Source organism: Paralichthys olivaceus, chromosome 24, assembly GCF_024713975.1.
Source record: "Paralichthys olivaceus isolate ysfri-2021 chromosome 24, ASM2471397v2, whole genome shotgun sequence".
Classification (NCBI taxonomy): Eukaryota; Metazoa; Chordata; class Actinopteri; order Pleuronectiformes; family Paralichthyidae; genus Paralichthys; species Paralichthys olivaceus.
Window position 1 is genome coordinate 7,482,210 of NC_091116.1, and position 14,511 is coordinate 7,496,720.

The 14,511-nt window shown below is 40.3% G+C and overlaps 2 protein-coding genes across 2 annotated transcripts; both read left to right on the forward strand.

Moving 5' to 3' along the window:
• Nucleotides 1-461: 461 nt before the first annotated feature.
• Nucleotides 462-3,285, forward strand: LOC109638997 (small cell adhesion glycoprotein homolog). The gene is made up of 4 exons (XM_069521321.1): nt 462-627; nt 1,256-1,337; nt 2,346-2,375; nt 2,515-3,285. The coding sequence occupies exons 2-4, from the start codon at nt 1,268-1,270 to the stop codon at nt 2,709-2,711; spliced, it is 297 nt and encodes a 98-aa protein (XP_069377422.1). The 5' UTR covers nt 462-627; nt 1,256-1,267; the 3' UTR covers nt 2,712-3,285.
• Nucleotides 3,286-5,132: 1,847 nt separating this feature from the next.
• Nucleotides 5,133-13,542, forward strand: gucy1b2 (guanylate cyclase 1, soluble, beta 2). The gene is made up of 15 exons (XM_020102242.2): nt 5,133-5,199; nt 6,075-6,235; nt 6,937-7,036; nt 7,436-7,608; nt 7,690-7,786; nt 8,049-8,152; nt 8,236-8,337; nt 8,429-8,522; nt 8,617-8,813; nt 9,158-9,281; nt 9,362-9,510; nt 9,681-9,827; nt 10,249-10,403; nt 10,803-10,984; nt 11,450-13,542. The coding sequence occupies exons 1-15, from the start codon at nt 5,133-5,135 to the stop codon at nt 11,608-11,610; spliced, it is 2,013 nt and encodes a 670-aa protein (XP_019957801.2). The 3' UTR covers nt 11,611-13,542.
• Nucleotides 13,543-14,511: the final 969 nt, after the last annotated feature.

The window sequence follows — 14,511 nt, forward strand, 5'->3', positions numbered from 1 at the left end:
ACACACAGTAAGACTTATAGAAACCATTTGGCTGTTATGGTTTCGATTTTGCAGGTGCATCACAGTTTATTTAACAGCTCAGACATGCTGGAGGAAGGAAAACTGAAAGTACTTTTTACATCTTGTGGTTGATCACTTTCTTCCTGTCTTTTTGCTCCTAGAATGCAGGAAAAGTGTCCTAACAACTTAAACCACATGAACATGTCATAATTGACTTAACATGTCCAAACAATGGAATCACTCGTGTCCCTTCGGTCTCCACATGTCCCCAAAGTTTGGACACGGCCACATATAAAAACAAAGGTCTAACTAGTATTAATAAACAGGTGGAAGGTCTGCACAACACACACAAGGATAATTTATGTGTTGTACACAGACTGTATATAAAGAGGTTGTACAGCATATGATGTAAGAGGCGTTGCCAGCTGCACAGTTTCAGACATCTGCAGGCTGTTTAGCATCAGAGGTGGAGTCAGCCGCATGATTGGCCGACAGGGGAACGGAGCTGAACCCTGGAGACTGACACCACACCCATCCGTGTGTGTGTGTGTTGTACACCACATGCTTCCTCTTCATCTTGTTGTTCTTCTTGGTGAATGAGGAGGTGCCTGCAGATTGTCAGAAGTGGTGAGTTCTCTTTTTAACCTATTATACAGATTAAGGTTTTATTTTATTTGTGTCATTTGTGATAATTTGACTTTTTGCATAACAAGCTCCCTTTCACATCCACAGGTGCATCTTTGTTTCTACTTTGGTCACATGAAGTAGTGAGTCAGTAAAGTTTTCAGTGTTGCAAACCATTATGTAAAAGAAGATGCGTAAGAGAAGCTGAAATTCTATTATCTTGTTTTATGGTAACAATGTTTTATCGTGGTGAACAGAATAAAATGTCTGTTTTGGTGCATTCCACGTTTGTTTATTGATCCTGATGTTGTGCAGCTGTGAGCAGCTGGATTACAGAAACAATCTCTAACACTTCGGATCCAGTTTGGTTTCATGATGCAGAGGCAGTAACTGACAATGTTGTGGTTACATTTCTGTAAAACAGACACATTTGGAATAAATGACAGTTTTGTTGTTTACCCTCATTAATTATCATATCATCACTGACTTAGAATGAAAACCTGATTTTGAAAAGTATTTGTAGAGGAAAATAAATATTCATGGTGCTCAGAGGATGATCCCCAGACTTTTCCTCCCTACCAGCAGCCACCATTTCACAGTCGTGCCAAATAACCTCTTCTTCCCTGTTCAGGTTGATGTCAGCATGAGTGCTGCCCCAACATTTGAATCATCATCTCCAGCTCCAGAGGCTGTGACCAAGATACTGACGCTGGGTACGTTCATGTAGACGACCTGATGTGTAATTTACCCGCTGACTAATACGACTGGAGTATAAGTGGTTCACAAAGGAAAAGGTATAAGAAAACAGCAATATACCTTTGGTTGCCATGCAGGATTTCTATGGCTCACTTGTGGCCCAGATGTGGATACATTCAATCATTTATTAATTAGGCTACAAAATAAAACAAACTGACGAAAGTTCTAAGTTGATGTAAACACACACAGCGTTTTTTTTGGACCAGCTGAGGTGCGTGCATGTGTGTTGAGCAGGGAGTGTCTTATCAGTCTGGTGTCAGAGAGGAGCATGGGAAGGAGCGACTGTGAGGCCTCCTGGGTCTGTGGCTGTGGAGATAAAGGCCAACGCACTGATACCTGCTGGCCCTTGTTTCCACAGCAGGGCCAGAGAACAGCTGACTAGATGCAGCAGAAAAAAACAAGCTTTAGTTTAACACCTGAGAAGTATGTTTCTGTACGTTAATGCAAAAATATATGTACATCAAATTTAAACTAGAGCTAAAACAGATAACCCTAAAAATAACTTCATGCAATCCACCTATCCATCCATTATCTATAGCATTTATCCTTTTGAGTTGCAGGAGGCTGGTCTCCATGTCTGCTGCCATGTCTCCTCTGAAGACGATTTCCTGACTATTGAGAAGAGCATTTAAGTTTCCCCAAATACAAACTCTGTTGGAGGAATCTTATATTTTAAACCTCTGTCACTTAGTTATCACGTTAAACTTCTTACACAAATGTAATCTACTATCCAACAGTTTGACTCATCACTTTTGAGTAGCTCTGTAATGTTTCCACAGGTTTCAAAAAACATTTTGTATAATTTAAACATAAATAATTCTGTCGACCCTACAAATAAAGTCAGTTACAAAAAAGCGGCCATTCAATTTTTAGTGGAAACAAGATGACATTTCCTAGGATGTGAATGAAAGCTGATTTTGTTCTATTTTGAAATTCAATGTTTGTCTTTATTGGCATCAACTCAGGTGATGGAGACCTTGCGGCCTTGATTGGAGGTGAGAGTTTAACTTCATATTTTATCTATTAGATAATACTAATTAGAATTATTTTGTTTAAATGAAACAAGGAACATCTTTACACTTGTGCAGGCATCTTTGTGTGACGTCCTGTTGTCACGTGTACTCCTCCTTGCAGGAATTGTGGGTGTGGTGCTGCTTGCTCTGATCTGTGTAATAGCCGTGTTGATGTGGTGCCTTTCGAGACATAAAGGCTCATACATCACCAACGAGATGGACGAAGATGACGATATCAACAATGATGATGAGGAGCCTTTCTGCTCCGATATGATGCTTCAAACCAAGGAACCTCTGACGGTCAATGAAGATGAATAATGTAAAATAAATGTAGAAGAAGAATGTGGGAGAGATACTAGACATGAGGAGTCACGGACAAATGAGTTTTGTAGCTTTTTTATAGTCAAGAGATGTGAAATAAAAAATAAAAAGAGAAAGTTTTGGTTTCCTAAAGTAATATTTCTTAAGCTGCAATAAGCAAATTTGCACTTTGACACCATGCTATTGGCAGCAAAATGAATTGTATGTCAAAGTTGGATGAAACTAACTGGACTGGTATGTAATTTGTCTGAATTAGAAGGCTTTAAAAACCGAAATCAAATTAATGTTTCTATTTATTTAAATGAATGAAATTCAGGCACCAATTTGAATTTGAATGTCACATCAGGATCCTTACACCAGAATGTTTTGCCGTTTCTGTATCGATTTACAACTAGATATAATACTAAAAATCAGTCAGTGATGTATTTGTATAATTTTTTACTAACAGAGAATGTTTATTTTTTAAATAAAAGAATGGACGTAGACATTTTGTTTTATTGCTTACATATAGCTGATGATACCCTCTGGACTTATTTACATTTTTATAAGAATAAAGTTTTGATAAATTGTATTTGGTGCATGTGTGTGATTGATACAAAGTTGAAACTGCGCCATCTAGTGGATGAAATGGAGTATTGTTGACCCTTGATTTTCAAAGATCAACATGTATTGCTGCAGCTCAGTTTCCTTCAAGTGCATAAATAAATAAAAATAACAATTTAAACTTTCCCCTCAACAACGTGCACACAGCAGCACCCATGCTGAAAAGGTCCTACAGGGGAAACATTGACTGCACGTGCATTTACTCTATTATACCAAATATTTAGAGTATATCTGATATTCTTTATCAATTCTTGCCCTCAGGATGTAGAACGAGTTAAATCTCTGATGCAGAGACTTCCAGTGGCCTTTAAGCGATCTCTACAGGACACAGCAGCCAGGCTCCGTCCAAGACAACACTGAATTAAACTAACTCAACCTTAAGCTGCAGCTAAACTAACATCTCTGCCTCCACAACCACCTTTAAGAAAGTGAAGTGTGTGTGTGTGTGTGTTTGTGTGTGTGTTTGTGTGTGTGTGTGGGGGGGGGGAAGAGAGAGAGAGAGAGAGCTGTATAAAGTCTCTTCTACCACCTTTTCTGTGGTTGAAGTCAGAAAGGTAACATCAGATACAGAAATGGTGAGTATGTCCTATTTTCACAGATTAATAGATGAGCAATAATTCAAATTAAAGGGCTGTTGAGGCAAAGATGTATATATTTATGATATGATGATAACTTACAAGTACTATTAAAACAATTTCTGTTATCGCTACCAAATATGACATTGAAATAAATACTATGTTGGAAATTTTCTTTAGATTTGTCAGGAGTACAGCAAATTGTACTTACTTAATTGACTTACAAAGTCTGTACTTAAGTCTGATTTCTTCTTAGAGATTTCTTCTTAGAATGGTATTGAACTAAGTGTAACAATTAAAGTTAATTGTAAAGTTAAATGTCAAGCAAAGTAAGTATCCCTGTTTTATTTATTACCATTTGATTTGCTTCTCCTGGACGTGGAGGATACACATCAGTAGAGAGATGTTCTCACAGATGATCCTAGAAGACTATTTTGTTTCTCTACCTTCTGTTTTTAAATGTTCACCTGGATTTAAATCTAGTTGAACAATATATCACTTATAGGTTTATGAACTACGATTAGTATTCCCTGCAAAGACTGTGTAAAATACCAAAGTTTCCTTTATTATGATTCTCTAAATCTCAATGTTTTCAGTGTGCATGTTGCAGATCAGAGGTGCCTCACTCCCTGTAGAAAAAGGGGATTTTGCAAACTAACGGGAAGAGAGTGGGAGAAAAATTAGCATGTAGTGGCAGACTCACACCCACAGTCTCCATCTGTTAAATCAGACTATTTTGCATAAGACATAATCCAGACAAAGCTTTGGTGTTCACAGGTTCCTTTATTACCTTGTCCACGATTTTGAACATCACAGGTGTCATCAAATGTGATGGCAGCGTGACTTCCACTGGGCTCAAGCTGAGAATTAAACAGTTATTGAATCATTGAATATGTTAATGATATTACACAGGGTTGCAATCCGTTATTTGTATTACAGCAGAACATAAACACACCATGTCAGCAACAAGTGCATATTAGACAAACCAAAAGAAAATGCTAAATTCTCATTGAACGGATTGTGGATTTGAAATAAATGAATTGTTTGTGTCCTCTGCAGTACGGGTTCATCAACAGCTGCCTCCAGTCCCTGGTGATTGAGAGATTTGGCCAAGACACTTGGGAAAAACTGAGGTCTGCACATTTATTATAATGAAAGACAATTCCTGCCGGGGTGACAACTTTACCCTGAAATGTAATGTTTTTTGCGCAGCTCTCTACCCGGGGTCCAGGACACCTTCATGACGTACACGGTTTATGATGATATACTGACGCTGAGCCTGGTGGGGGAGGCCTGTTCACTGCTGGGTAAGAGTTCAAACTCCTCTGTCCTGACAGCAACATTGTTGGACTGATTCATTTTTCTTTCTTTGCACTGAATGTTTGAGTTTTGCCGTCCTAGCATGAGGTTGATCTTTCCATAAATGTTAGGACACATCGTCAGAGAAGGACCCAAGGATCATTGGATCGGGTGTGAAAACAGCATTTGCTCACTCAGGTGTTAACTATGTCCCAGATGAAATCCAACAGGTGACGCCCAGTGGACATTTCTGTAACTGCCTCAACACGATTCACCCTTCACTAACTAAACAGTGCTGCAGATGCATCCTCAGGCTCCACCAATGTCACCCAGTTTGATCTTTGCACAGCAGAGCCGCTCCAGTATTGGCTACATATCATGCATGTCTGTGATGTGGTGTGAACATGGACAATTACCTCAGTTCAGAAGTGGTTCATTACTTCTGCTTACATGATATTTAATCCCATGTGTGGTTATTGAATTTATTTTTCCTTTTTTTTAAAATGTCAATACTGAAGAAACATTGTGTGACTGTAATAGGTGAACAGCTTCCACTGCAGCAGCTGCAAAAACCTTTGTACTTGACACATAAATTATTTCTTGATACACATATGGATCACATTTGACAGATGGATGAAACACTGGGGCCTCTGGGTAAAGATGCATAAAACATAACAAGGACTGTTTATTCACAGAAAGTCAACACCTCTTCCTATGGGTCTGATTATCTACACTGTACATCCTTTTGGGAGTAAGCTGTAATTGAATATGTGCTCACCACCAGTGTTTTAATGACACAAACATATGAATCTAGAGGACAAACTGATGCAACGTGGATTTAATACCTAAAATTCTGTGATAGTGTCTGCTTCTATGTTTTCAGATGTTTCTGCCGATGTGTTTCTGAAGCTTTTTGGGGAACACTTCTTTGTTTTCTGTAAGAAAGCGGGATACGACACCATGCTCAGGACACTGGGAGGAAATCTGATTGATTTCATCGAAAATCTGGATTCTCTCCATAGCTACCTGGCTCTGTCTTATCAGGTATGCACATGTGAAGTCAAAGCTTATTTATGTTGCACAGCCAACCTTGACAAAAGTGCTGAAAAGGCTTAAGATGAAAAGAAAGATATGAAATATAAAATACAAATTAAAAAGGATGTAGAATATCATTGAAGGTCAGTGAGAAGAAGTGGGTCGTAAGCATCGGTTCTGAGGTCTAAGCCATTCTATTATACAGTAAATGGTTACACTGTTCCAGAGATTAGACGCAGCTGCTACCAAGGCCCCAGTCACTTCTATTTTTGACAAGTGGTTGGTCGACCACGAGGTCGTTCCACAAATTTTGAGACGACTTTTACTTGAGATATGAAGCGTTATACTGCTGGAGGTAGCCATTAGCTGATAGTAAACTGTGGCCATAAAGGCACAAACGTGGTCAGCAAGAACACTCCACGATCAAATGGTGTTAAAAGTTCAAGAAAACACCTGGACTATTAACACAAGGCAGGTTGGCTCCATGGATTAATGGTTTAATTTGTCAGGGTTGAACCTGTGCTATACCTCCCTTAGTGATTTTCTACCAAGAAAACTTCAAGACTTCATTTGTTATGTGCACAACAATTACATACATTCATTCACTGGCAATGGAATTTTGGGGTCACAGGCTAAATACTTAAATACTTAAACACAGTTATAAAGAAAGTAAAGACTTAAATGTTTTCCTAACTTCTGTTTTTGCATAGGAGATGAATGCCCCATCTTTCCGAGTTGAGATGACGGTTGATGGGAATATGCTGCTTCACTATTACTCCGACAGGAAGGGCCTGCACCATATTGTTCCCGGTAAAAACAACCACACTGTGTGATGTTCTCAGCTCACCGCATTCATCTGCATCTGATATGTATGGGAAATATTTAGACTTAGAAAAAAAAAAAAAAACTAAGCCCATTGTCTCATAATCTATCTATGGCTCTATAGCAGAGATACACATTTAAAGTTTAAAATGAACAATTTAACTGTTAATGTATAGTTTATTTTTAATACCCCCCATTTCCCTTCAACTGGCAAAAGGCTATAGTCTTGGATTTATACAACACACAGTAATCTTTTGCGTTGTCATGACAATCTCCCACCGTCAACACAATGCATACTTTTGCAACATGCATTAGGCAGACCACACACTGATCCAGTGTCCATTACTCCTTTTCATTTCTTTCCCTCATGTTTCCTCCCTGCTACAGGCATCATGGAGGCGGTTGCCAGAGATCTCTTTGACAGCAAAGTGACCCTGGAGGTTCTGAACCAATCAGTGGAAGACGAGCGGACAGGAAAGAAGGAGCATGTTGTGTTTCTGGTCAAACAGACCAACCAAGCCTGCAAGAGCACAGTCCAGGTCCTCTCCAGTCAGAGACAGGTGGGTGTATATGTTCTGTCTTCATATGCACTGTGTATATTATGTGTGTTTCTGATTCTTGGCTCTCTTTTTTTTTCCCAGGAGGAATGTTTCGAAAGAATGAGGGGCAGATATGTGTCACTGGCTGGGGAGAAGAGTGGCTGGGACCTGATCAGAGCATTGTCTCTCTCAGAAAAAGGTCAACTCCATATGTTTGTTCTTAGAATTTATGATTAAAAAAACAACACGCACTGACTGACCTTATTTCATAAACCTGGGCTGGAGCCGAAGGCTTTGCAGACAGATAATCATTTGAGTAAACAGCTGCATGTAAGACATGAAAAACAACTATAGTAAAATGAGTCTGCTGATGCCTAACAGAACTGAGTTATGTTTACACAGTATATATTAAGAGTAGATTATCACACAACGATTTAATTGGTGTTTGATTTACTTCCTAGGCAGCCACCAGAGCACCTTCAATCCATGTTACCCAGACAAACTGTGGATGGAGGAGAAATCTTTCTGCAATGCTTTTCCCTTTCATATCGTCTTTGACAAAGATGTAAGGCTCCATTCAACTCTGTGGAAGTACTGGAACTATATTTTTTTATTGAATAAATGGGCTTATTTTCTGTTTGTGGTCAGCTAATGATAAGGCAGACTGGGGTGAACATACAGAAGTTTGTTCCAGGTCTACAGGCCAGAGGTGCTACACTGGACCAATATTTCATCATTATACACCCGCAGGTAACAGATGGTATTCATCGAAACATCTCCTCAACAATCAAGAAGCCAAAATATCTTGGATTTGTATGTTTTGAGATTGTCTGTCCTCCAGGTTACCCTTACCATTGAGAGCATCAGGAAGTTCATCAACAGTCAGTTTGTCTTGAAGAGCTTCAAGGACAAAAACTCCACCCTCAACCTAAGAGGTAACCCTGCACAATCAGAAATATGTTGTTGGCTAGTGTTAAAAAAAATAAAAAAATCTAAATGTGTATTCCCCTGTATTAATTTTATCTGTAGGTCAGATGTTGTGGATGGATTCTCTCGGCTGTATGCTGTACCTGTGTTCTCCAAAGCTAAGGAGCCTGCAGGAACTTCAGGATGTTGGCCTGCACCTGGCTGACCTGGCCCAGCACGACGTCACCAGAGACCTGGTTCTTCTCAACCAGCAACGTCTAGCTGAGATGGAGCTGACCAACCAACTGGAGAGGAAAAAAGTAGGACAGCAGATTCTAGTTGATGGAGTCTTTTGTGGCAAGCAAGACAGATTTCCTGAATCTTTTTGAAACAGATGTGCCTGATTTTTGTGATGTTATGTTGGTGAAAGTCTAATGTGGGAGTTAAAGAACATTTCTTCTTTTTTGTTGCCTACAGGAAGCAGATATAAAGTGAATCAAACTGATCCAAGTACAGAATCTTGTTGAGCTCTGTTGCATTTATGCAGAATTCTCTCCCAACCCTCTATAACGGGATGCAGCAATCAAAGATGCAATGAGAGGTTGAATGACAACTTTAATCGGTGTGATCTCTGTGGTGTGATACATGGACTGTGTGTCCATAGGAGGAACTGAGAATCCTGTCTCGGCACCTTGAGGCTGAAAAAGAGAAGACAGAGACTCTGTTGTATGCCATGCTTCCACGTCATGTAGCCAATCAGCTCAAAGATGGCAAGAGCGTGGAGGCAGGTCAGTCAGCCTGCAACAACCCAGTCGTCCATATCATACATATCCGTCTGTTGCTTTGTTAAATTGTTTGTCTTTTACAGGGGAGTTTGAGGTGTGCACTATTTTATTCAGTGATGTGGTAACCTTCACAAACATCTGTGCTGCCTGTGAGCCCATCCATATTGTTCACATGCTCAACTCCATGTACTCCAAGTTCGACCGACTCACCAATATACACGACGTCTACAAGGTATCGTCCCTCCTGCAACATTAGACAATTACTTTTACTTTTATTTGTATAGCCAATATTCAGAAATTACAATTTGTCTCATAGGGCTTAACAAGGAGTGACATCCTCTGTCCTTAATTGATTAGTTAGTTGATTTATAGAACGATGGAAGGTTTTTCTTTTTCTAAAAGGTTGAAACTATCGGTGATGCCTACATGGTGGTGGGTGGCGTTCCAGTCCCTACAGACACCCATGCTCGCAGAGTGGCAAACTTTGCTTTGGGGATGAGGATAGCAGCCAGAGAGGTCACCAACCCTGTAACAGGCAAACCCATTCAGGTGAGAATTTTTATTCTATTGTGCAAAGTGCTTGTGATGTGACCATGTAACAAGATCATCTTATAAGTGCTTTGAGATCTAAATAAATCTGATGTGACAGAACTTGGTAGTAGCTCTTGTTCCAACCACATAAAAAAGGGTTTATTATATTAAAGCATCAAAGTTGCTTCTATGACTTTAAACTTCTGTTCAAATGGATTTCTAAAGTTTTTGCAGATTATGCTTCAGCAGTGGTTCATTATATAATCGTAGTGAAAACCAGTTAAGAACTTTATCTAATTAGCTCCCACTCCCTTCCGGCGTCTGAAAAGAAAGTGTGCATTAAACAGAAGCAAGAAGCAGGGCCACATGGGACGTCACATTGTTGTCTATTACTGTGGCTTGTATTTTTGTGCTGACATGGCGTTAACGTGGGTTTCAGATCCGTGTGGGCCTCCACACCGGCCCAGTGTTAGCTGGGGTAGTGGGGGAGAAGATGCCTCGCTACTGCCTGTTTGGAGACACTGTTAACACTGCCTCCAGGATGGAGAGTCATGGACTACCTGACCACATTCACCTCAGCACTTCCACATACAGGTTTGTGTGTGTGAGTGTGTGTATGTGCGCACATATAGCTTCTCCCACTGATGCTGGTTCCCTGTTCCATTCCCAAGTATTTGATGATACTGAGAAATAACAATGATTAACTGTATTTGTATAGCACCTTTCATACAAGACATGCAGCTAGACGTAAATACTTCTACTATATAAGAATAAAAACATGTTGAAATGTAATTTCATATAAAAGTGACATGAGGACATTTAAAGAAAATAAAAAAGAAATTAAATTGAAGAAACAGAAAGTGATAGAAATTTTAAAAGTGCAGGAGTGCGTCCAAGTGCAAGATCTAGTTGAAGGCTGGAGTTTATTTGCTAGGCAGTTTTCTTGCTGTCTTGGCTGACGTCACTTCCCTCAGCCCCTCATGCTTTGTGCAGTGAGCTGAGAGATACCGGGTTCAACATACAACAGCGTGGGCAGATTGAGGTGAAGGGTAAAGGCCGGATGACCACCTACTTCCTGCTGGGCAACCTGTTGGCTTCAGAAGACGACATCATGGGAAGAGAGGCTGGGAACATGTGTCTCTACAAGGACGACCTTCACGGCCAGAACGAAAAAGGTAAGAAGAATTGCTGATTTGATTCCTGTAGACGACGAGGTGTGAAAAATTCGAAGCCAGAAACCTACATCTTCAATTACCGGTGAACCCATTGAATAAGAAGAGGTAGATAGTTGGGTGAGATTACCGGATGACTAGTTTGGTGTGACTAGACTGACTTCTGTTCTCCTTATCTACAGGGAGAGGCTACACATCAGTCGGATAATCTCCAAGTCATAGAAACAAAAGGAATCTGACATGTCATTGACCAAATTGATCAGGAGGCCCCCAAAACATTGTATGTTGCCCCCAGAGGCTAATTCATTGTCACATGACAGCCGATGGGCAGAGAAGACCTGCTCAGCCACTTGACCAATTGTTGTTGGCACGTTAGTCATCTCTGACGTGGAGGTGTGGATGAAATCGTCTCAAGCGTGTGCACAGTGGTTCACTACATTTTAAAACTTTAAAATGTCTTTCATTTAGACCCTGACAAAGAGCCTGATGCGAGACCTGACACGCCCACAGATGCTCCACACGCTGTCACCCCCTTCGCCTGGGACATCAGCCCCCCGTATGCGACCAACGAGAGCAGCATCCATACACCTGAAAACAATTTCAACAGCCGACTGTGTGTTTTATTCTGACTGAGGATCACTGAAATTTGACCTTCATAGATTCTGTCAGCTCAAACTCAGGGGTGAGAGGTCATTTGTGTGTGAAGGGCTCGAACCTCATCTGACAAAGGGTGACTGTGCTTTTGCTATTATTCCATGGAACTTTAGACTCTGGCTTTTTTTAAAGCCCTTCACATTTTACTGAAGTGTGACGTTGGCTCTTAGTTACACTGATGAATCTTGTTTTGATGTCATCTATTTGATTGTTCAATTTTCTCTGCCCATGTACCGTTGTGTTGTCACCCCACCAAGGTGGTTATGTTTTCCCCCTCACTCGTTTTTCTGGGTTGGATTCTAAGAAAGATTACACATAAACAAGTAAACACATTTCCACAAAACCTGGTGGATTACTAAGAAAAAAACCAATTCCATTTTGGTGTAGAGATTCTTTCTTTCACGTACTTTGATTTCTCAGAATAATTCAGGGATGTTTAGGAGACTGATATTTCTGAGTGTGTGAAATTTGGTGCAGCTTGAATTTAAAGAGACTGTTGGACCTACTGAGTGCCTTTCTAGTAAAGCCTACAGATGAATAAAAGTGCCAACAGTTAATCACATGTACAGAAGTCCTTCCTCAGTGGGTTTTTTCATTTTGAACACGATGGTCAGTACATTCATCCCTAAGGTTATTACACCCCCATGTGGTGACTGGGTTGAAATGCATACAAAAACCAGACAGGCATCCAGACGAATCCAATAATATTTATATTCAAACGTGTGCATGTTGGTGTGAGGACAATAAGAACCATGACAGGGTTCTGCACCAGGTCAGCTTTGTTTTAGCGACTTGTGGGTTTTACAGTGAAAGTGGTCGCTTCAGTTGTGTGTTTCACACTCACACACTTCATCAGCTCAACAGCCCTGCTGACAGAGGGGCCAGGAGCCCTGCTTTATTAGTGTGCAATTTTAGAAATGACTTAAAATGGCACATAAGCACATGAGTAGTGTGGGTGTGCACACACACACACACACACACACGCTCTGTCTCTTCACTGTAGTGGCTTGTATAAGATGATAATGGCTGAGCCAAAATCAGCCCACTTCAGTCCATAATGACACGTGGTGTGTGTTTGTGTATCGCAGAGGTGAGTAGACCATTGAATTTCTTATGTAAGCACATCCGCTTGAACAGATACAAACACACATTGTTACTCCTGCATGGAAACAGTCAGAGAAGAGTGTGTGTTCGTTATAATGTATGTAGTTCATAGAAATGTACGAATCCCTCTGTATAATCCAGTACAGCTCAACAGCACCAGGTTTTTATTTACTTTTTATTATATTACATTAGACTTAAGGGAAATATTGTAAAATATTACTAATAGACCAAACAATATAATAAACAATCATGTTACCAGTAAGGACTCTTATCACCAGGTTGGAGAAAACTCCCTTGTCACAACAGTGTAGTATTTCTCCCCTCTTGTGCCCCCAGTTTATTCCTATACGTCGATTCTCATTTATCATGCACCAAAACCCAACAGTAACTTTTTATCTGATTTCCCTGACTTTGCTGCTGTTGCGTTTTGTCGAACATGATTAAGTGATTATGTTTGCTGATTTTAATTTGCATGCAGATGACACAACAGATCCCACAGCGGGTGATTTTTTTTTTATTAGTGTAACTCATCTCATTGGGCTTGACACTGGTGATGATTCTATCTGTGATCACAGACGCTTTATCTTTGATATAATTTCACATCAAACCCTCTCACACTTTAAAATGATGCCTCAGTGGCAGTTAGTCTTCAGCTACACTTTCTTCTTCTCTCTGTGTTCAATAAAAGTGGGTCATCATCTTTGCATATTGATGACATGGTTAACCACTTTAATGATATATGTGCATCTGCTCTAGAAACCGCTGCCCCTCTTAGGACCACATCAGTTTCTAAATCCACCACATCCCCCCGGGTACATGATGAACACCACATGACTGTGTGTCCACTACATTTAAATGAAAGACTTGATGATCCTGCTGAATGAAGAATATTTAAACATGTGCATACTTCATATTTTATTTATCTCATCAAATCTAACAAACACAATCTTAGGTTGTTGTTTCTTTAAACCTCCTGACCCTCTGTTAAATAAACCAGCCTCCAGCATGTAATCCCCACCTTTAGCCAAAGGATTGTGAGGATTTTTCCATGCAGATAAAAAAAATCAAGAGTAAGAGCATCTCTCTTGCCCCCCAGCCTCACGAGCCCCCACATCTGTCCCCTCCTATCAATTCTTTCCCATCTCCCTCCGTGATTTCATACCATACCCCACAACTATTCTTGTCCCTGTGACATTATGTCTCCCAAATTACTTAAAAAAGACATTCACTTCGTTCCTGATGTGTTAATGTCCATCAGTGAACTATGGCTGGTACCCTTGCCCCCTCAGGTCCTCTGTGCTGCTGTTGGTTGTACTTCTCTTAAGACTGAAAACAAAAGGGGACTGTGTTTGCTGTCCAGAGTCCGAGGCAACTATTTAAAGTTGCTTTCAGACATGCACTGAACTCTGCAGATTCCCCATACATTCCCCTCGGAGGAGGTGAAGGCTAATGTCTGAGTAAGAGTCCCAGCAGTTTCTGTGGACTTTCTCCACCTGGCCTCGTGGTGTAGAAATTCAGGAGAGTTTGATGTGTGCATTAACAGAGAACGAGTGGTGGTGGGGGGGTTGATGATGCTTCTAACACAACACGGACGCAAAAAGGAAAAAAACAAAGAGGAAAAAAAATGCTTTCATTTTCATATACACACAAAAGATTTTTTTTTTGTTCCATTGTTCCAATCTTCAAATTATAAGTATTAAAATGATATTTAAACAAGATCCATACTGTGCACACACAGCCATCATCGCAGGCTCATCATACTCACACATCTA